Below are 24,313 nucleotides of genomic sequence, written 5' to 3' on the forward strand. Positions count from 1 at the left end.
TACTGGTCTAAATGTTGCAGGCCTGGCTTCTGGATCCATCATCAACGATGCACCAGAATCAGTCCAATTCTTGTTGTCAACGCTTTGTGTGGCAGTGGTTTGGCACCAATGGTAAAACCTGTCAGTTCTGTCTACCAGAGGTTCTGCAGTGAGCTAGTTAGCTTGTAGGAGGCATGGGAACAGGGGCAGGGCAAGGGATTGTGGGAATTCTGACAAGGGTGCATCCCCACTTGCACCAATAAAAATGTGAGAATTTTGTTTAACAGACAATTCCAGTGTGATCTACTGAACTCCAGCATCACATGATGGTTTTCAAGCTACTGTCTTGTAAAATTATATTTCCTATTTCCTATTAACCCTTATTATCTTGCTTATTATTCAAAATAAATATTCTGAAAGAAACAGCATCTTAAACTATGATCCCAGTAAAGAAGAAAATATTAATTTGGAGCTGTTACCACTATACTCAAAACTAAATTGAATTTAGCATGTTGTCAAACTGCTGTTGAATATGGAGTCGCAAGCAAATGCAGTGAAACACAACTTGTAAGTTTCAAAAAACAAGACATTAATTTACAAAAATTTAAAAACAGGCGTACCTCTATGAAGTTAACTAAAGTCCTGTGGCCAGTGTGAACATTTTTACAAGTCTGACTGACAAACAGTTAAGCTTCTTTTTGGTCACAAATTCATTGTTGTACCTGAGCAAAACACCAAATTCCATTTAGTTTGAGTATAGTGGAGACTGTAGAGGTAATATAGAAATGTTCAAAATGAACAAAAACTCATGTAAGCACTGGAATTGTCCTGCAGAGGTGATGTGGCTAAAAGTGTAACTGTCTTTCATGTTCAAACAAAATAGCATGCACTCACTCACTGGCATCCATCATTAGTATTCAGCCCCAGGTTGTACCTCTGATTAAAGCATTTTACATGAGAACTCTCTGATAATTGTATACTTTCTAGTCAAATAATTAGACTAAATCACTATTTTAGGGACTGTCCATCAGGTCATTTATCAACACTTAGCACCTTTTGAAGTATCATATCCAGGATCCTTGCACACTCTTTCATTCTCTATTTTTCTCTGGTGTAAACTGAATTTGTCACGAGTCTACATCTGGAAAAGACAGCTGGTTCCTATTCCCGTCCAGTTACCATCTTTGTTTGGGCCAAAGAATAGAGGAATGGATTTAAATTCTTAGTGATCAGATCATATCTGTGTGGTGTTGACTGTAATCAAAAAAGTCTAACAACTGCTCCAAACTAAACAACAAAATACGTCAAATTATATATTTTTCATAGCTTTTAGATACAACCCATACTAGTGCTGCTGATCTGGTGTTCTCAGTCAACTCCACAACATTGTTTGTCTGTGTCTTCCAACACTGATTCACTGTTGATTCATGTGACCACTTCCACATCTACCAGCACTATGAGTCTGGTTAGATTTAGACACAAAAACTACTTAGCGTTGGGAAAGATCAAGCGTTAGGTGAAAGTGAACTACTTGGTTAATGTTAAGGAACTTTCCTTTTATTTGGCAAAAAAAACTCACCATAAGGTCCGTTTAATAGCTTTTGTGGAGCTTTAAATCATAACACACAAGCACCCAGTTGCCATGAAATTTTAGCCTGAAGTCAAACTGAACTGTCAACTTGTTACACTACAGTTAACTCAGTGGTTTGGGCAGATACGAAGGTCTGGACCCAGTCTAATGAAATTCACTCAATTGGCATGAAATTGTTGTTTGACCTCACGGTCCATTCAGAGAATCAACTTCCAATCTCGACTACGATGCGAACAAGCACACAAAGTCCTGAAAGTGCTCAGAGCGATGGAAATTTTTCATATCTACAATTTCACGCCAACTTGGTAGACTTGGCATGGCACTTGGTAATCTGCTGAGGAAGATCATGTGATAGTTGGCAGGAGACAGGAAGGAAACAGAAGCCTCCCGTGTCAAAGTACCATTCTAGTAGATTGTATTGGATTATTTTTTGTGGGGGGAAAGACAGTCTCATAGAGCTGAAAATTTAAAAAACGCTGATTATCTGAGAGGTACAAACCAGGGCTAACTTTCACTAAATGACACACGTATCCAAAACTCTCATCAAATGAGATATGTGCAACATCATATGTGCAACATAAACTACACCACGGGAACATGTGCTTAAAGGACAAACTGCTGCAAATGAAAGAAATATGTTGTCTGTTTCTGCTGGTTTTCCCGCTCTGCCCGCTGCTCCCCTGCATGGCTGATGGAGATCAACATAGAGTACAATAAAGCATGTTAGTGCTCTGCCATGAATCTGTACAGAATATATACACCACTGGGTTCCTACATGGCACTGGGCAGGTCGATGTGTGAAGGTTTACTCTCACATAAAGACAATACAATCAACATGGTTACGCTCAAGTACAGATTAGTAATACAAATGTAGCGTCAGCACTATGGAGGGAGGAGGACCACTTCAATAATCATAATGAGAATAATAAGGATAATAATAGACTTTTTAGCTTCCTAATGCTGTTCCCCAATAGGAGTTTAAAAAACCATCAACACTATTGGGATAATGTAAGTCATCATCAGTACATTCAGTCATATCATCATCATAATACACTACGATAAATGTGCATTTTTATAAAGCCGCGGCCTGGCTGAGTGCACGGCGCTCTGGGTTGTTTCATTTTATACATGCCGCCTGCTTCTGTCAAAATCCTGCAAAACTGAAAGCTTCAAAAGTCAGAGATCTGGATTTGTACAGATAGTTCCTCCGTCAAAAAGGTCCCAATCCTGCTTTCCGTCCCTCCGTCTGCTCTCTGATGACGTGTTATAAAACAGGTGGTTGTCATTAGTAAGAAATGAAAGAGGTTTTTTTAAATTTTTGTTCTCTGCCTCTCAGCGAGGCGAAGCTTATTCAACACCATGGAATTGATGTCTGATAAATCTGCCGTTCCTCATGTGAGACGTGGTCACATGGTCCTACTTCTTCCCGTCGCTCTCTGTGGAGACAAGAGGACGAAAAACAGGCTTTCAGTCACTTATTAACCCTTTTAGCTCAGGAACCAAACTCAATACTGGAGGTGTGTTCAGACTAGAAGTTGTGTGATTGCTTAAAAAAATCTATCAAAAGGCAGAAGTGCAGGGTAAATTGAAGCAGAGGAGCACCCATACAAGATGAAAATGTTTGAACTTGAGCTGTCTGAACACACCTTTCTGCAGCAGTCCTGACAACTCAGACAACTGAATTGCCAATCCAACTTGTAAACATGAGCAGAATTTCAGAAACATTATCAAGACTTTCAAGACCATTTTCAACGTCACCGAGCCATGTTTCCTGTCCAGCCAAAAAATCCTGAACACAGAAAGTGTTTTACATGTTTTCACCAACTATGTTCTAACGTAAATGATGTGTTCAGAGGAAAAACTCCCTTTTCCCTGCTTTGATTCATCCGTGAAACAGAAGCACAGTTAGCTGTAGGGCGGGTATTGTTAAGAAAAAAATTACGATACCAGTACCAATACCAGGATCTTTAAAGTGATACTGATACCGACAAAATACTTGATTCAATCACTTTATTTTGCTTCTTCATTAAATATCCGTCATGTAAATGGACACTGAACCGCCAACTCTGTCAAATACACTGGGCTTAACTTCACCAACGCTGATGGTGCAAAAAAACAAAGAAATCATCTTTTTTTCTAGCTCTAGGTACAAAAAGGATCAAATGCAGTTATTCTTTGATTGGAGAAGTTTTGATACTACTTGGTACTGGGTTTTTTTCAGTCGATACCTTGAAGGTATGGAGTGAAGATTTGCAGCCAGAGCTGAATTCTACTCAGATCAACTGCATCAAAGTGCTTCAAACAAAATAAGAGGAAACTTGACTGTCGCAGTGAACGGCTACAAAAACTTGAATTTGTGAAGAAAAATGACACATGGAAAGACATTTCTCAGGAAATTAACACCAATCAGCCAAACAAGAGAATAACTTCCCCATTGGAGCACATATGATGCAAAAGACTGTTGGCTCTTTTTACCAGTTATCTGCAGTGCTCATATTCAACATTATATAATGATTTCATTATACCATTAACACACTGTGATCCCAATGTAATTATCCTTTATGCCTTCAGATGAAGTGATGTGACCAGAGGACAACATCCTGAAATGCAAGATGATGACAAAAACAAGTCCACGCACACATTTATAAAACCATTGTATTATTTTGAGATAATGAGATAATTAAGTCGTGATTGAAAGAAAACAGTTTGTTCCCAAGATAAGAAGATAATTAATTAGCGATCTTCAGATACAAGGCCCAAACAGGAGAACGAACAGCTGCTTTTAGCCTCTGTAGAAAACTCCTGGTACTTTTCTTCATTTCTGGGCTGTTGTGTGCTTCTACTGTCAGCATCACTCCTGTTAATCTCCTCTATTTCACAGCCATTACCATTTATAGATAACTGCAGTCTTTGCACCAGTAAGGTAATCATCACATTATGCTGTTTAACTGCCTGGCAGGTTCCTTCTGCATTACTTCACACTTTCAAACAAAGGCAGTGATCTATGGCCCATGAAAATATATGGAAAACACTGCAAAGCCGATAATGATCTACTGGATGACAATTTAGGCAACAAGACACGAGCCTCAGAGAGCCGATTAAGCAGTGAGCTGTTCTTCCCAGAAGAGGGGGCTTAGATATTTGATTTACTGACCCACCAGACAGCCTGAAGACGAGACAATTCTCCAGCTTGATCTGCTCCCAGTTTGCATTTTATTAAAGAGAATTTTTGCCAATTCGCCTCATAAGACGCGAAGTTAGTGGTTAATCTATGAATCTGTAACACACGCTGAGAGCTAAAGAAGATATTCAGCACCGAAACTCACAAAGCATTTAAAAGATTAAAAAGAAAGCACAGTGTTACTAACAAGACAATACTGGCCACTTTAGCAATCTGTGTGCGTTGGTTTTAGCATTTCTTCAGAGCTCTGACTGGACTTCTGTTTATCATCATGAAACCCAGTAATGTGTTCTTTTAGATGGAATACTGAATTAATTAGACAGAGAAATAATTGGGGTTATGCTGTAGATTTCAGGACATGGCTGGTACTAAGGAAAGAACAGAGTACAGTATGTCAGAAGAAGCATCATTCACCTGCATTATTCTCTACATTATAACAATATATATTTGACACAAGACAGTGACGGTTTTAGATTATATTTGCTGTCAGTTAGGATGGGAGAAACGGATTAACATTTAGAAGAAGACGACAGTGACTGAGAACATTTAGGTAAATGTTTACAGCACGATGAGAGTTATAGAACAGGGCTTAAAATTAGCTTTCACCACTTTTCCAAAACTCACAAGGTGAATACTGTTCCACAGCAGCCACACTGCTAACGCTGCCTGCAGACATGCTTTGTTTAACAGCCTTGTGAGTGCAGGCACCGGCCGATGCCGATTATCTCAAAATGACAGATAATGGGCATTGACCAGTACTAGTTTCGGTGTTTTAAACTCACCAGAAGAGGAGTGTCCTGACACCTGCTGACTGGACACCAGCGACCTGGAGCTCAACCCTTCAACACAGTGAGAAAAACCAGCTGTGAAACATTTCAACAGAAAAATGTCCTGCAACGTTCCAAACACACAGACAGTGAGACAGTTCAGCTGTTATTCATCCAACTCTGAATAAAACACTGAAAGCAGCAGATGAAGTGTAGTTTTAAGTCCCACTTGCCTTTTAAACTAGATTCTGTTCAGCTGGCCTTGGCCAGAAAATATATTTTGCATTCAACAACAACAAAACACTTTTGCCTCATAGGAGTGAAAGGAAAAAAAACAGTCGAAAGACAAAGAAGTCAAGACCGAAGGTTTGGGTAAAGGTTGACACATTTTGGGCTCAGTGTGACGTCGTACCTTGATAGATGTCATACTGTCCTGACATCAGGTTGTAGCTCATACCCAGGTGTGTGTGATGGTGTGTGTGGAGGTGTCGGGCAAATGACACATGGTTCCTCTCTCGCTCTGTCTCTCTCTCTCCCTCAGGGGAACCCTTCTCGCCAGGCTGTTCGAACACACACATCTGGATTTACACTTTTTACTTAACTTTTCTTTTATCCAGCACGTCACGTTAAGAACCAATTGTCACTTCCTGGATGACATGACAGAAGTAGTAGGTTGCAGTGTAGTAGGTTTGTGTATATTTTTATTACTACATGATGCTTCAGTAAAAAATAAACAGCATGGAGCCGCAGGTCCTCTGATGTCCACTCAAAGAAACTGAAGTGAATGCTAAAACCCCAAATTTGCTCTACAGGTTCGGAGTCAAGACATTATTTTTAAAAGGAAGTCATCTTATGTCACTTTAAGAGGTGTTTTTTTATTATGTTTGTTTCACAAAGATGTCTAGTTGTCATTTTTATTGTCTCAATTTGTGTTTTCTCGCTCCGGTAGCAGAAGTGATTGCAAGTTTTCTTAGGCAGAATACAACTCTGTGCGATGCCGTTTTAAAGCCACAGCAGTGATAAACCTTCAGCCGGAGCATCATATCATTATCAAGTAGCAGTATGATACATCCACATTATACACAAGTAATAAGTCATCTTAAAACAGAACAACTTCAGGGATTTAATGAGAATATGTTAATATTCTCATTATGTTTTCTTAAGTGTACTAGATTTGATCTGTCTCACTACTCCTATTCAACTTCAAGACACTTGAATCACTTGATGCCCTGCCTGACACACTGGCACTGCAGATGAGTGTGTATAAGTGCAACTATATGAGTGTACTTTGTGCTGCACTAGAGAACTGTACTGAGATCAGGATCCCTCAGGTCCTGCAGAACACAGCACATATCTCACAGGAAATTGGTTGGTGGTCTGAAAATAAATGGCAGGATTTGAGGAAAATAGTAGAAATTTAATCCTTGTGTGTGTCGATGACCACACTGTGTTAAAATAACCACTAGTTTATTAAAAATAAACACCATGTGAACAAATCGGACACAAAACAAGTCCTCTTACATAACTGTGGCCTAGACTGAACCCGTTGGCATTGCCATGGAGACACATACAAGGTATGGTGGCTTGTGATGACGAACAGGACAATCGTTCAGCCCACTGCTCTGTGAAAGTCAGAAACCAGTGGAAGTGGGCAGGAGCGGGCGGGAGTGGGATTAAGAAAACAGTCCCACGCAGGGCTGTGGACTACAACATTAGGAAAACACACCATAACTTTGAAAAGAAAGAACAGTGAGTGTTTCAATATTTATCTCAAGCAGCCCTCGAGTTTCTACAAACTGAACTGAACTGAATTTCATGTTGTATTTAAACTAATTGAAACCAACAGCTGCCTGGAAAGAAACACTGCAGCACTAAAAGGTTTCAACACATTGCAGTATGTCTTGTAAAACAGTCACCAGTGATGTGACGCCTTCTTAACTGGTTACTGGTGTGTCCTGTTCTTTTTACATCTGTGATTATAGAGTGATTAGAGTGTATTTATTGATATGTCATCGTCTCTGTGTTAATGTTACAGTGAGTGTCACACTGGTATATCTGATCTGTCTTCTTTACTAAATTAATCATTTTCAGTAGAAACAGAGACTGCAATTATGTATCAAGCTTTTAGCCTCTAATGTTTACAAGCGGGATGTTAACTTTTGATTCTGTGTTTGTTTTTAACCTTCTTTTATTCATTATGTTTGTCAGATCGGATCTGTGCCGCGTGAATGAAAACAGACGTCAGAGGTGTGACGCATCAAGCTGCAGTGTGGATGTGACAGTAAAGAGAGTGGTGTCTCACAGCAGGTGATTTTCCGTGGTACTGATGGCTCTGCTGCTGCAGCAGCTCCATCGCTGAGGACGAGGACGGGTCGCCGCTCTGCTTGCTGCTCACCACTCCTCCTCTGCTGGGCGGAGTCACCTCTGACTCCTCCCTGCCCGCCGTCTTACCGTACAGAGGGTAGTGGAAACCTGGTGGGCACAAGCACAGATACACACACAGAGCCACAGAAACATGCATGCACACACACACACACACACACACACACACACACACACACACACACACACACACACAAATAAGAATTTTATACAGCCATCAAAAACAAGATGCACATTTTGACGCCTTTATTTGCTATTTCTTATTTCTTATTGCTATTTAAAGATACAGTTGCTGAATTTGCCATAGTGCATAATGACACCCTCTGTTGGGTGTTGAGGGCTTTATCGACTTCAGGGAGTGTATCTTAAATGTGTGCGCAAGTGTTTTGAACATTTTGTCAACTTGTAGAACCTTTGTTGTATTTAAATGCACATTTTACACTAAAAAGTGGCTTAACTTGGTACAATAGGTGTTACCTGCACTTCACAGCACCATTTTCCCCATTGGCTTTATGATTTATACATTTCAATTTGTTGTTTTCTTCTCTGTGTCCTTTCTGCTTTAATGTTGTTGCTTTAAAATTCAACCGAAGAAAATTCAACCACAATCTGTTGATTAAAAGGTCCTTAATTTTTCATTAAAGCTGCAAATTCAGCAGCAGCTTAGATACTCAACAAGCTTTATGAGGTTCATCCCACATTCGGGGTTAACTAATGAATACATTCATGCTTTTTTTTTAATGTTAAAGGGTTTTAAGAGGGTTTGTGAATTAATTAAGAGGGTTTATGGGGTTAAAACCCCTACATTTTCACTGTAATTACTAAATGAAGGTAGGATTAAGTGATGGCTTTGGTGCTATTTGGTACATTTAAAGTGATTCTTACCCATTAAAACAATTTAAACAATGCAGAAACCCCATCACAGTACTTGAATATATTACAAACTGTTCCCTCATTTTTAATAGGAAAATCAGTCATATTTAAGGTAAAATATAAACAGCTGATTGTCTTCATGGCCACCAGGAATTTACAGGGTTGTTTCCCAAAAATAATGTATGATCACAAACTCTTTTAAATTGTGACCCATGAAATATTGACATTTTTTATTCTGCTTTTGTTATATTGCCACACCCGTTTAGTACCAAATTACAGGATGTTTTTAGCTAACACCCTCAAGAAGGATGTTTCCACTGCAATGTGTGGATTGAATCCAACATTAACTCTCCTTTTAGCTCTGCTTTGGTCTCCACCACCCTGAGAAAAATATCTCATTAGCTGCTAAATGTTCTCTGTCTGCTGTCTGGGTTAGAGCAGGAAGTGTAGCAGTGGGTTTATCGGAGCTTCTTTGATAAAAATAAAGGACTTACAAGGAGCTAAAATGGGATAAAATACTCAGCGGGGCTCCTGAGCAGATGACAGTTTAACTGCTTTCATCCCGTACACTTAAACTCAATGGACTTTTGACTTGACTGTTTTCAGTGCTTGAACATCAACTGACATTACAATTGCTTTAATCTCTTAATCTTCATCTGACAGTTCCCCTGCTTTCAGCTCCTAAACTTCAAGAGTTAGATCAACTACTTTCAACACTTACATACAAACTAAAAATTCAACTTTCCACAAGGCTTAAACATAAAACTTGAAAGTCCTTTCAAGACACTGAGTTCATACATATACAATACACTTCAACTGATATCTTAAAAGCTTTCAGTGTTTCAACTTCAATTGACACTTCAACTCTTTTAATTCCTCCAACTAAAACTGCAGTACTAATACAATATTTCACATATTATACAATATATTAAGACATTTACCTTGTTTACAGTTTTTAAACCTTCAAATTTACTGGTAAGCATGCACATTAAAAAACACTTTAAGCTTCTTCTGTGTCACTGTGAGCTATTGCATCCATTGTTAATATAAAACATATTGGTTACTAAAACTGTAAGGAATAATTTGACATTTTGGGGAAAAAAATGCTTATTTGCAAAGCAAACTCAGAGTTAAATGAGAAACTAGCTTTCCTCTGTTCAGAGGCAACAAAATCTGCCTATCAGCACCTCTAAAGCTCTCTAATGAGGAAATCATAGCTGATAGTTTTAACAGATTTTCACAAAAAAAAGATTAAAAACAACAGGTTATTGCCAGTCTTTGTGCAAAACTATGCTAATGGTCAGTGTTGTAGTAAAAACCACCTAAACCAAAACCAAGTGAAGACCAGTTGCTGTCACATCTCTTGCTCTCTTAGCCAAGTGACAGAACAGTACCACATTGACATATCTAAATATATACATAGGCAATATAGCTTTAGTGGCCTGTCATTGTTTATCACAAGCAGTAGTTTAGTGGTAAGCACTTAGCTTATCTTTGTTTATGCTTCCTTTCTAAGTGTTGATAAAAGTTCGATGTGGTACCAGTCATCTCAGTGAGCTTAGCACAGTACGTATTGCTGTGTGTTTTCTTTTGGATGCTGTTTTGCAGATGCTCTCCTTGTAGTTTAATTAGCCAAATTTTATTACAGAATATTTGGCTGACTTCTCCTCTCAGACAGGCACAGCTTCTTCACCAGCCATTAGCGTTAACAAAAATATAAAATTAGAGAGACTCTACTTATTGGTTGCACTTGAAGCAGAAAGTTTTACATCCAGTAACAGCAATCATGTTAACAAATAAATCAGAGAATGCAGTTGTGGTCTTCGCACGTTTTGAAATAACAAGTCTGAGACTCAGACTCAAAAATATGGTTACTTCTAAGATGAGACCTTCAAAAAGTGGTCTCAAAACCATTCTTGAGTACAACACTACTGCTGACTATAACTATCTAGCTATCATACAGGCATAGTGTCAGTCATGAGAGTGTAAACTGCATTTCCCAAAATGTCAAAATGTTCCTTTAAAGCAAAGACAAGCCTTTACTCAGACTCTTACCTGGGTAATTGTGGACCAGGGTTGGGGACACCCCTCTGTAGGAGCCCCCACTGCTCTCACACATTGCTAGGTAGGGCGGGTAGGAGGAGTGCTGGTACTGGATGTAGGGTTGCTGGGGGGTCATGGGAGGAGACACTGCCGCCCGGGCGCTCTGGGACTCCTCAGACAGCCCTCCCATTGGCTCCTGGCCTTGATCATCCAGCCCCTCCAGCCTGTCTGACTCCTCCGCGTCGATGCTGGGCAGAAGATCGTGGGATCCATGGAGCCGGGCTTTTTTAGCATCTCCGCCCACACTTCCTCCCCTCTCTCCTCCACCTCCTGAGGTCATCTTGGCCCCAGCAGGCTCCACGGTAGCTCCCCATTCTTTTCCCCTGTCTGCTTCGCCCTCCTCGGCCTCCTCACCATGTTGACTCTGTAGCTCTGAGTATTTGCTGTGAACCAGGCAGTGAGCCCAGGCTGGGCCGTCTGAGGGCTAGATCGATGGGGACAAGTGTTGGTGCTAGTTGCAGTGTTTCCCCTATAATTCTTTGTTAACAGAGGTGGGTGGTAGTCATTTTGAGGTCAGTTCAACTTCGGTCCACGTCTTTGTCCCAGTTTGTTTATATGGCCAGTTATAGAGCTAAAACTAAATACCTATTTGGTATATGCAAATCTAAATGTTAGCCCTTTGGCGATATGTCTCTTTTGTGTTTTTTGGAGGGAAGGGAAGGCTAATTTATGACTTTCATTTGCACATTTTCTTTTTAGGAGGGTTGGAGAATTTCTTGCTGCGGTGGCCCACCGCTGCTGAATGACTATAGAGGAAACACTGTGTACTTGAGTGAACAGAACCATAGACAGACCATCTATCACTGGCTCTGGGTGTGATGTTGATGAAGGATGACGACGTTTCAACAGCAGGCGGCCATTCACAGGTGGGATGTGAGGAGTGTGGCGTCCCTCTCAATGATACGAACCAAGACACGTTTCACACATGATCAGCTGCAGAATTTAGGCCAAACTGAAGCAATAAAACAACCTAGTACCCACCCAAACACGGCTTTCATTCAACTCATACAACCTTTTTACATGACCCAGCATGGCTAGAGTTAGCAGTTAACTGCATCATGAGATGGCATGGTTAAAAATCTGTACAAGCTTTCTGAAAAAGCAGCTCATATCAAAACCAAAACTTGTGTATTAGAAATGTTTCTTTTGTTTCTTTATGTGTTTGTTTTACATTTACAGCTAAAGTGAATTATACATTTACCCCATTAATTCTTACTCTAAACATTAAAAACATTTGCATCCATCAAATCAAACCACATGATTTGGATTTCAACCAAAATGACTAAAGTAGGATGTCAAAGTAGAGCTAGAGCACCACAGAAGCCATATGGTCTTTGTTATTAGCACCTATTGGTTTGGCTGTACACAATGTGTGATTAATCTCTTTGTGACACTCAACAACAGTCATTAAAGCACACCAACAACACCATCAGCGGCGGCGGCAGGTTATAGACAGAGGGAGAAACTTACACTGGAAAAGGAAACATTTGAGTCCAGATCTGTCTGACTGTTTGGGTTGTGGAGTGATGAAGAAGAGGAAGAGGACGGTGACTTGATGTCATCACAGTCTTTCATCAAGATCTGGTGCTGGTCCACCATGCCACCGTGCACAGCCTTTATGCCCAGACTCTGTCCCCTTTCCCCCCTCTCACTCATCTCCACGTAGGACAGGATGGGTTTGGGACAGCAACCTTTAGCACCATCTGGACCTTTACCTAGCATGGGTCCACCGGCCGCACCCCCAACCATATGTTTATCTTCCTCATTGTCTCTCACCCCCTGTACCCTCTCGCTCCTCTGCTTGGCACCGTGCGTCTGGTCACAGCATTTCGAGGCCAGTAACAGTTTTTGGTCCATGTACAGGCCTCTAGAGTACTGGCCATAGTACAGTGACTGAGCCAAGGCGGTCTGGGTCTGACTCATAGCCAGCTGGAGCTGAGACTGAGGTGGCCCATCACCTTTCTTTGAGTCTGAGAACTCAAGGGAAGAGCTTTTGTCATCCTCTTTCACTTCTTCCTTTCTGTCTTTCCCTTTGCCATCAAGGCCGGAGCTTTTGTGGAAAGCCACACTGCTGCTGTTTTGCCTGTCTGACTGCATGTACCCCTGCAGGTAGTAGGGCTCATAACTGTGGTAGTACGGGGACTGGGGGTCTTTTGATGAAGGTGCAGATGCTGTGGGCGGGGTTTTACCAGGGTTACCATGGTTACTGTTAGAGCTCACCTCAGAAGACGTTGAGGAGCTAGACTTGGATCTGATTCCATCTGAACGGCATTCGGAAGATCCTCCATCATCCCCTGCATCTGAGATGTCAGAGTAGGCTGGGCTATTGTTCTTGCTGTTGCTATCTGCTGTTGCCAGGCAACTACCGCTGGGATCAAGTCGTGATGAGCCACCGATGGAGGGACTGGGGGCATTGTCGGTGAAGGTGTAGACCTTGTCAGCCTCAGCTCGGATACTGGCCATCCTGCTTTCCTGGCTCTCAGTCAATCCATTCATTACATCCTGCTTACTGAGGTGCTCCTTCAGAAGGCTTCCAGAAATCTCCTTGATGCCCATTTTAGAGCCACCGCCACCATCTTCCATTTTGATTCCACTGCTGTCACCATTAGGTGTCCTGGTCGGCATGTCTTTGTTATGTTTGTCCTTCAGCCGCCGTTTCTCTTTCTTCCTGGTTTCTTTGCTGCAGGTAACCAGGGTTGCTTTGACAAGGCTTGGTTCTACAACAATGCTCAGCTTTGGTTTGATGGGTTTCAGGGGAAGGTTTTTACTGGTGAGGCCTACGGCTGCCATGGGTGAGGGCTGCTGTGAAGTGGCAGTTTCTGCTGTTCCAGTCGGATATGGTGTGTTGGGTATGGCAATCAACTTGGGAGGAGCAGGGGCCGGAGCGATTGGGCGGTTGGTCCGTGACTTGGACAGCTTCTCTACCTTCCCATTGGCCTTCTTGCCCTTGTCACATGCACTTCCCTTTTTGTCGATTAAACCTTCTGCCTCCAGCTTGGGCATCTCTACCGTGGAGTTCCTGTCTGGTACCATGCAGTTCTCCAGAACCACGGTCATGTTGGAGATGATGGGCAGATTGCTGAGATCATCAATCAGCCCATCTTTCAGCAGTGAGGTTCTTCTGGTCTTGGAGTTGGCTGTTGGTGTGTGGTCAGTGCTGAGGAGTAACCTTCTGTTCTTTGGAGACCCCACCGTGGTCACCTTATATAGAGGAGCAGGTTTCTTTGAGGAGCTGTTGGCATTAGTGCTGTTGTTTGTCTCTGAGAGGTCATATGTCATGTTGCTGATGGCGTCCTCACAGTCTGATAGTCGCTCCTCGCTCTCCCCATCCTTCATTGGCTCCAGGTCAGGCTTCCTCTGCTCCTCAGCCTCCAGGTGTGCATGCGTCTGGTGGTAGCGCAGGCCGTTAATGTGCTTGTAGCGTTTAGTGCAGTTGGGGTGGGGGCAGTCGATGAGGATGGGTGGGGGAGGCGGTGAGGAGGCACAACCTCCTCCTGGGTCCATAAAGGAGGGGTCGGATTTGCCCTGTGGTGTGGACGGGGCGCTGCGGGATTTGGCTCGGATCCTCTTCCCGTTCCCGTTTTTAATGTCGTCAGAGGAGACCAGACTGAGGTCCAGGTCAGCCGGCGGTTTGTTCTTCCGCTTCCCAGAGGAGAGAGAGGAGGTGCTGTTGGCAGGTTTCACCTCGTCCACAGTGAAGAAAGAAGGAGGTGTTCGGCAGTTGCTGTTGATGAGGTTCAAGCTTCCTCTCCGTCCCTTGCTGTGGATTGGTGCAGTGGTTCCGGCCACACCACCTCCACGGCTCCTGTGCTGTGACAGACCCCTTACTTTGGCAGCAGGGGCCGACTCAATGCAGGGCCGCTCGGCCATGGCTATTCGCATTCGTTTCCCCCGGCCACGCCCACCTGGCAACTCAGGGTCACTGGAAGGAGACTCACAAAACCTGGAAAGAGGAAGGAAAAAATAAAGGATTTAGAAGAGAATTCATCTTGATATTCACTTGCTTACAGCCTGGAAATGCTTTAGAGATGAGACAGAACTGTTGTGTTGTGTCCTGTTATATTCATACAATATTATATCCTGTTAATTATTTTTTACTTTGAAAGCATTTTAAAGACAAACTGTATAAAATATGCCACAAAAATGCATCTTACAACCAATAAAACAATGGGATTCATAAGTTACTGGCCAAGAAGCCAATTAAGATCTCAGACAGGGGAGGCTGTCTCTGTATTCCTCCTGCTATTAATAATTGTAGCTCATTGTTAGAGAAGCAGATTGTTACTGTATTCCACTTTTTTAAAGAAATAAAGTATGAAATTAGTTTTGTATTTGTGTTATCAGTAGAATGATTTTTTGTGGTGGTTTTAGCTCTGACTATTCAGCTTCTTTCAGTTTATTGCTACAAGCTGAACTCCATGTGAAGAAAGGTCGCAAGAAACTTTCAGCAGAAAAGTTGAATATGACAACCATGTCAAGACATAACGTAATGTAAGGTAAGGTAAGTTAAAATAACTAATGCTACAACTAATGATTATTTTCATAGTTGATAAATTGTCAATTATTTTCTCGATCAATTGATTAATAGTTGTAGAAAATGGTGAAAGGCTAAGATAACGTCCTCAAATGTCATGTTTTACTCATAACCCAAAGATATTCAGTTTACTGTCAGAGAGGAGTAATGAACCAGAGAATTTTGACCTTTTTTCTGAAAAATGTACTCAAACCGATTAATCATAATTGCCAACTAATTATCAAAATAGTTGGCGATTAATTCAATAATTGATTAACCGCTTAATAGTTGCAGCTCTAAAGGCAACAAAGTTAATGTAATGCAAAGTAGCGTAACGCAGAGTAATGTAACACCAGGTAACTTAATGCAAGGTGAGGTAAGGTAAGGTAACATTATACATTGTTTCTCATCATTTACAGTATATCAGTTTAAATGTTTTTTTTATTGTGCGAGTTGTATTTCATTCATGAAAGCTTTTTTAAGTCCTGATGAATAAAACTGAAAACCATTGACAAAAACCCCAAAACCATCCAGCGAAAAGACGACTGTTTTTCTTGCTGAGGCTGTTGTTCTTGAAGGTTTAACCCAAGAACAGCTTGTTCATATCGTCACCCAAATTGAACTTGTGTACCATCAGACAAAAACCTTGGAAGATAACAGATTATCATTCACCGCTCATGCGGACCACTTTACCGAGACGTCAGGGATAAAAATTGATTTTTTTTCTCTGTACAAAGCCTGCTTCTCTTTTGATAACATAAAAAACCTGTACAATCCACAGATATCGCTGTATTTGATATTGAGGCATTTTGTATTCAGATACCGTCCCTTCTACTTTGAAGCCTTTTGATGCTGTTTACCAGAGAGCCTCACATCTTAACACTGGAGATGCTTTTCCACACTCACATATTGTTATTTATATCAAAAACCTGTCTGCTGGGATGGGGAAAATGCATTGCTTTATGCTCTATTTTCCGAAGCCGGACCCTGAACCTTACATCGGTGCTGCCCTTTTAATGCATTAATTATGACACTACATCACAGGACTGGTTGGTGTTAAATACTCAATGAATAATTTCTGACCTTGGAAAGACTGTTTTGGGTGTTAATCACCTTATTAATGGAATGGACTGCAAAGCACGTTGAGACTAGACTTTCTTGTCCCCCTCTGTGATTTTAAAACGATGATATCTCACATTTCCTGTGATGTTTGTAATTGCTTTTTTACATCAGTGTGTCCCTGAATGTCAGTGAAGCTGCTGGAATGTCCAGTTGAGATTTTATGTATTTTCTTTGGCATTTCAAGGTTGTTTGTTGGTCTCATGCCTCTAGCTGGTTTTGTTTTTGTAATCTTAAACTTCTTTTCCATATGTGTTAGATAGACATGTGCTTTTAAAGGAGAAATCTGTCATATATTTTCTGTAATAAGTCATGAAATTCATGAAATGACCATGATATGTTGCTCCTCTCACAAATCATTAACGTTGCATGTTAAAAAGGGATTCAACCTATTTAAAATACCGTCTATAGATGCAACTCACTATTTGAACTGCAGCACCCAGTTCTGAAGGCACAACTGTTACATATTTGCTCTTTTAATTCAATCATTGCATCTTTTATCTTTTGGTTACAGGTTCATTCAAAGACGGACAATGAGTCATCGAAGAGGAAGAATTTTATTCCATTGAATTATATAATGAAACAGCTCCACTGACAGACGTCCACACTGACAAGAGTCCAAATGAAAAAAGCAATTTAGTCCCTCGGTTTCTGAGATTAAGCTGTAATTGCCATGACAACAATCATTTACATACAGGAGCAATAATTGAGAGGTTTCAGCCCTGCGAGGAGGGACTGTCACATTTTCCACTCAGCAATTACAAAAACCACTCTCCATTTGTGAAACAGTTGGGATGCAGAGTGGAGAGCGTCTTTTTTTTTTTTTTTTTTTAAGCTCATCATGGAACAACAGCTGACAGCCCCAGAGCCAATTTATCATTTTAACAACATTAAAGCACTTTCAGAAAAATAAGTGCTCTTTTCAGTTAATCAAATAAACAATCAGCAGCAAATAAAAGCCATTAAGAATAACAATAAAATGGTTAAACATGATAAATCAAACAGGGAAATACACCTAGAAGAAGGGAGTCAGAATAATTAAATGAGGCCTGTCCTTTAAATGTGTTTACAATTAGAATGAGAATTGATTCCAAATATAATTTTATGTCTGATTTCATCAGTCTGAGTGCTCACTTAATGGAGACAAACACAGCTGTTGTACTTATTTATGATGGAAAGACACTGTATCAACTCACCATGCACCTTTGTTGCTAGCGGCCAAAAAATAGAACAGCGTCCTAATTTTTCATGTCTGTGTCGCCCCATGGCGACGCATTGAGCCAGTCACAATCAAACTTGAGAAAAACGGTGCCCTGTTTTTAGAGCTGCCAGTCAATGGCAGCCGCAACTGTTCGCACGGAAACAAATGCATGAACAAACATCATTGTAACTGTCAGGGGTGCCACAATTTCAAAATTAAGCCGAAAATTGATCTAAATGAAAACAAATCTAATCAAAGTCAAAGGCAGAAACAAAAATTTCACAGTTTCTTTTCTCCACAATCAAATCAAGTAGTGTTTTTTATTTTAATATTTCACCATGGCCGTGATCTTTGTTTGCTGTAGTAGGCTTGAAAAGTGTCTATGAAATGTTTGTTATGGTTAGCAATTAATTTTTCATTTGCTGCCAACGTAAACATGATGAGGATGAATGTGTCAGCAACAAACTAGTGCTGTGTCCTTAGCTTTATTTTAGAATATTCTGGTGAGTCTTTAGTGGCACAAAGTATACTGAACTATGAGAAAACAATGTGTGATTTGAGAAGTTTCTACCGATATATTGATGGAGAAATCTACTTTTAACTTCCAGATCCAAGCAGTAAGAGTATAGCTACCTACTCCACAACAAACTAACTTTTCAAACCCACATCAGAGTAATTTTTTACAGTTATTTTTTTCACCTAGAAGACAAAATTACTCCAAACAGATCAACTCATTAATGCCTGCTGACTATTGTTTTTATCATATATAAACCATTTGCTGGATAACGGTGAATGTTAGATTATAGTGTAACTTAAGTTGTGTGAACCGACTCAGTAATATCAGATATACAGCAAAGTCTATCTAAGGTTAGCTAGCATTAGCATCATTCAGCTACCGATCGTACTAGACTAAGCACCACTGTAGCAGCAAAACCCCAGAGTGTACTGAGATCACAAACGGTGCATTTTATTTCTTACGAATTCAACTTTTCATAAGTTAGGGGAAGAATATCTTACATGGTCTTGGCTTTAAATGTACACCATGATTCTTTTACAGCATCATCTTCAACCAAAACTCCCAGCTCACCGTTTTTCATTACTCATCTAAACTCTAATTTTGAGTCTTAACAGCAAGCTTGGGCTATAAAATATATTATGGCAAGCTATTGCTGGTCTGTTCCGCCCTTAAAGTCCCCTGTAGTGAAGCGCAGAGGCAGAGGGAGACGAGACAAAGACAAACAGAGCAGTGTAGTGTTGGTGTATTACCGTGGAGGAGCCCAGTCGTGTTTGGTGCAGTCTAACAGAGTTCCCACGTAGGTTCTCTTCCTCCACGTCACATTCACCACCAGCACACCTGTCAGTCACACAGGACAGAGACAGAGCAGTTAGTACTGGATGCACTGGGAACACAACAGGCCTCTATATCAGTATCAGACTGAAGAGGTCAGAGAACACAGCATAAAGGAATGAAAGAGGAAATCATTTTTTACTTTCTTTTATACTTTTTAGATGTATTTATGTTGGATATTAATAACAAATTGGGCAGTTCTTTTTGCACTCCCTGGCTGATGCTCCTTAAAATACATATTCATCAGTTTTAAGACACTTCTAAGCCAACGTGTTATGATAATTAAAGGCTCATTGGTTGATGGCTGTCAAGCATCACCCACTGGCTGAACCTAATATGTGTAATTCATGGCACAATTCAAAGGAAACAAAAAATTATATGTCTCTTGTCATTGACTGCAATTAATATCATATAGGTCCCATGGGGCACACTGGAGGGGAGGGACTTTGCCCCTTTCTAAGGTCTTAAAATGTTTTTTTTTTATATCAGTCTTATAATAAAAAACAAAAACATTCTGACCATTACAGAATCGACAGTGATATGATTGTGGTCCAAGATGGCGTATGTTGGCAGAAACAAAAGACAAGTTATTTTGCAACATCTCCAACCCTGTCTGACTGTCTGAAAGGAGCTTTCCACCTTGTGTTTGCCTTTTTCAGACTTTCTGAGCAGCTCTTCTTTTCTCGCAAATATCACCGCCCTTTTTAGCTCTGCAGACATTCTCATTTCTTTGTTCTCACTTGTATCTAATGAGGAAACTAATGAAACACTGATGAAAGACAAATGTGCAGAAATCAAAGGAGCACACTGCACCACAGAAGAAAGAAAAATCTGTCTGACGCGCAGACGTCTGAGAACAGCATCAGTTTGTAAATGAAAAACCGTGGCAACCCGAAGGACGTAGTTCACAGCTTTAAGAGGCTGAAATTGTTTTCAAAATGGTGCAAATTGTTAGTTAGAGCCTGTAAAATTGCTCAAACTGATATTAGTCAGTAACATCTGAGGAGGAGAATGTCTTCTGTTCCTGTCAGATTTTTGGTTGGAAGGAAAACGTAGCCTTCAAGGTTTAAACTCTAATCTGAGGATTGACGACCCTTCAGCCATCCGAAATAAACGTCTCCCTCTTCCTCTTTCTCTGCCTCACACTCTCAGACTGACATTTGAAAACCATTAACCTCCGTTTTGTGATGCGCCAGCGGCAACGCCGAGCAAATCAAATTTTGGATGCATTACAGCCTTAAAATGAGGTTTGACTGCAACACACGACTTCTTGCTCTTCAATTAAGCCTGATGGCCGCCACCATCACAAAACACTCTCACAGATAAATGAGAGCCGGGAAACACTGCCAAGTGTGGCTCTCATTTTAACAAGAGACGGATGGTGATCAGGCGGATTTTTGTTTTTCATCACAAGGCACTAAATTTCGCAATTAATGAGCTGCACGGATTTGATCAACAACTTAATATTCCCAAATATACTCTTTAAACACCCCCTAAGTAGTTTTAAAGTTTGATAAAATATATTTTCTAAAACCTCACATTTATATTCTCCTTCACTGTATTCACTGAAGCCATAATGACTAAAACACTTAAACCCAAAATTACATTTTTTTATGGCTGCAACGTCACATTAAATAGAAATATCCTACATCAAGTTAATGCATGTAAACATCCTAACCTGGATAAATATGCTTGTTGGAGCTTGTTAAATATCTTATCCAGGTTTTTGCTCAGTGTTTTCCATCTGCACAAGTGGCACTAAAACCAGGTTTCTCATGTTTCACGTAAACATCATATCCCAAATATGATAAAATGCAACACTACCAGTGTGCAAGTAAATATATTGTGTTCTTCAGTGTTTCAGAGTCTGTTCAGGCTTATACTGAGCTGTTGTCAGGTCTGTTTGGGTTTTTAAAAAAACCCTCTTGGGTTTTGTTGAGACTAAAGGTCTTTTATGGATCAGGTATAGTTTTCTAATGTCCTAAAATATTGGCTGCCCCTGTCATATATGTCCATGAAGCTCAGATAGTGGTCCTGCAGCACATCAGAGCTAATCTTTGCTGTTTGCTCTCGAGTGGTAGAGGATGCTTCAGTCAAATAAATTATGGTCAGTTATAATTTATAGTTCTCTCTATACACAGTACATGGAATACATAGAGTATGATGGTGAGACATTAGTTGTGCTTATTAGATAAAGTGCAGTGAATGATGATAAAATTCAGTTTCACATACAGTGTTGGTTTCATTATGCACAAAACAATTCAAACTAAGTAAAAACATTTTAAAAAATGTCTTTTTATGGTTCACTTGTATCCTGTGTTCACGCACATTTAAAAAAAAAATCTTTTAAGTTGATTTCAGTGACTGTAATGTTACTTAAGTGACTGTTCAGGGTCAGCAGAGGTGAGGTTTTCTTCTCTACTCTCACGTCCCCTGAAGCCTTGCAGGGCCTACAATGTGACAGGGTTTCTATTTTTAGTCAGCGTGACTCTGACTCTTCTTGGGAAGATGCCAAAGCGCTCGGTAGTTCATCAGTTTTCATCTCACTGTTATGAAAGTGGGTGTTCATGCCAATATGATGTTCTTCAGAACTTGTGTGACATTCAAAATCCTTCAAAGGACTGTTTTTGATTTTTTTCTGGATACTTAAATTTTATTAGTTTGTTTTTTGGCACATAACAGCACAACAACAAAGTTGCCAGGCACTATACCATCAATAAAATTCAATCACAGACATTTTATGGGGGTCTTTATACAGTACTACATATTTATACATATTTTTTGCATTTTGTCCATCTTGTTCATGAGAGATTCTTTCTGGGACTGAGAAAAGATGCCTACATTAGGCATCTTTTCTCAGTCCCAGAAAGAATCTCTCATGAATCTCTTTGATGATTTCAATCTACCGTGGGTGGGTTGGTTTGTAACCATTTATGAGGAATTGTTTTGGGCTTTTTTGCTGCTACAGTTAATATTTTCGGGACGTATCTGTCATTTCCTGTTATTCCTCCAGGCAGATCACTCAAACAAAGTGACGTGCATGTCAACAGGATCTGCGGCCCAGGAATATGCTGCATGACCTTCCAAATGCTCTCAAAATATTTGTATCTTGGGGCAGCTGCAGAAAATGTGTTGGTGATTTGCCCTCTCATCCACACAATTTCTCCATCATGTATAATTTGTTATAAAGTACAATAATATGTTTTCATTTTAGGAGTAAGAAAAAAACAAACAAAATTCTTCAAACCAAACACGCCAATACATAAAACAAGATGTAGAAAAACTTGTTTCACATGTTCTCCCATTGCTAACTGGATATTTTATTATCTTTCCTTGATATAGGTTATGGTAGCGCCCCTTCCTTGGTAAAGTTTTGAAACTACTGATTTAGAGCCACCAGTTTATACCTGTACCATTGATTAGGTTCCATAATTACCTCATTTCTTTTAAAAAATACCGCCACAAATGTAGCGATGCCTGCAAGCATGTTCAGGCAGTCAACTTGAGCTGCACCGCAATTATATGTGACACGCCTCACCTGTACTACATACCAAACGCACCTGTCCAATCTGGCGGTCTATTTAAACTGCTCTATAATCTCTCTATAACTATAATTTATACAAACTGGTTAAAATTCTGTATCATATGTAAGCCATCTGAGTCTTTTTTAACTGGCTCCACAAATTTCATGCTTTATATCATCAAACCAGGTTTGTAAGGTAAATGAGATGATGGAGTTCAGGTGGTCCTGATAAGTTATCTTGAAATCTGATTTTTTTTTCCCTGCTTGATTTTTGCTTCAGAGTCTGTGTAAAACTCTTTATCTTTAAAAAAAAAAAAACAAAGAAGAAAGAAACTCTTTGACTTTAAACTGAAGGAGCGCAGCGATCAGAAAGTCTTCGAACCAACTGTTCCTGAATCTGAGCATCAGTGACTTTAGGGTTTGTTTGTCATCGCTCCATGAGGAAGAAAATGTTCTCTCTCTTTCCTGGAAAAATTAAAAATTAATGTCTTTCCTTCAAAGATCACATTCAGTCCTGCTTCAAGCTGTTTTATAGCCTGTCTTTTCCCTGAATCCAGCAGCTGATTCTGCTGCTAAAATCAAAGGAAAAGATGTCAGAAAACACTGTGAGTCAGTTCAGGCAGATGCTGCTAAATTCACACATGACATGCTCCACTCTCTGCACCACCTAACCAACACACTCTCTCTTTAAGCTCGGAGTCCATCTTTCTCTCCGCTCTGCCAGTGCTGCAGCTGCTTCGCCGCTCTGCAAGTGTTTCCTCAATCATATTTTCTGCTGCTGCTTTGATTTAAGCTCTTACCGTGGTCTCTGTAAATCCACACCACCGTGGCTCCTAGAAATTATGTTTCTATACACTACATTGTTTTCCCAATTACATTGTGCTGCCAAACATAATCACAGCCTGGATTTTGTGCAGAGTAAAGGGTTTTTTTTTGAGTGCATGAAGCCCTGTGTTTATATACCACAACAGAGTGGCAGAGAGGTAGTGAGCAAATGAAGCGCAGGGCTGAGACAGAGACAGAGGGTCATATCCTGATTCCCCTCTGTGGTCAAGTTCAGGCAACAAAAGCACTTTGGTTAAGGTTAGGAAAAGATTATGGTTTTGGTCATTAAATGTTAATAGACTGCTTGTGTCTTCACCTCCAGTCATGTTTTAAACAATATAACATTCTTTGCAAAGTAATAAATTGTCTCTGAGATTTTTTTGCCACATAAGTACAAAGACCTTGTTAAAATGGCTTACATATAGCTCCACAACTTGCCTTCATTTAGTATTCAAGGTTTCATGAATATGCAAATATTGATAATTTTTGCAAATTAACATTTCCTCATTATGTTAATGTTGAGATGAAATGAAAGATGCATTTTTAACCCTTTCACACCCCCAGTCATATTGTGCACCTATTTAAGATGTGCCCAAAAAGTTACAAAAAAATCCACTTATTTGTTTTCTTAAATCAAAATCCAAACATGTTTGTTGTAAAACAAAATATGATGTGCTTATGTAAGCTTGAACCAATGAATTTTTGCTGCATGTTGCTGCCGTACAGCGTGTTTGCTTGTCTCATCTTAATAAATAAGTTAGTTATCGCTGCAGCATGTTCTCACTTGTCAAATACAGCAGCTTGGTCAATCACTCCGTGGTCCAATTAGCAAAATGCAACATCCAAACAATTTAGAAAGGTTTAAGAAAAGTTTGTTGTTTGGGTTAAAATAAGCATGTATGTAAAAA

The 24,313-nt window shown here is 40.2% G+C and overlaps 1 protein-coding gene across 1 annotated transcript in view; it reads right to left on the reverse strand.

Annotated features, from left to right (window-relative positions):
* Nucleotides 1–364: 364 nt before the first annotated feature.
* Nucleotides 365–24,313, reverse strand: part of znf608 (zinc finger protein 608) — a 62,815-nt gene continuing 38,866 nt past the window's right edge. The window contains exons 3-9 of the mRNA XM_084728173.1: nt 18,976–19,063; nt 12,347–14,819; nt 10,829–11,300; nt 7,821–7,990; nt 5,931–6,078; nt 5,534–5,590; nt 365–3,006 (exon numbers count right to left, since the gene is read on the reverse strand). Coding sequence (XP_084584299.1) covers nt 2,987–3,006; nt 5,534–5,590; nt 5,931–6,078; nt 7,821–7,990; nt 10,829–11,300; nt 12,347–14,819; nt 18,976–19,063 — 3,428 coding nt within the window. The 3' untranslated portion in view covers nt 365–2,986. The remainder of the gene's footprint in view (nt 3,007–5,533; nt 5,591–5,930; nt 6,079–7,820; nt 7,991–10,828; nt 11,301–12,346; nt 14,820–18,975; nt 19,064–24,313) is intronic.

Source organism: Lutjanus erythropterus, chromosome 10, assembly GCF_056507025.1.
Source record: "Lutjanus erythropterus isolate fLutEry1 chromosome 10, fLutEry1.hap2, whole genome shotgun sequence".
NCBI lineage: Eukaryota > Metazoa > Chordata > Actinopteri > Lutjaniformes > Lutjanidae > Lutjanus > Lutjanus erythropterus.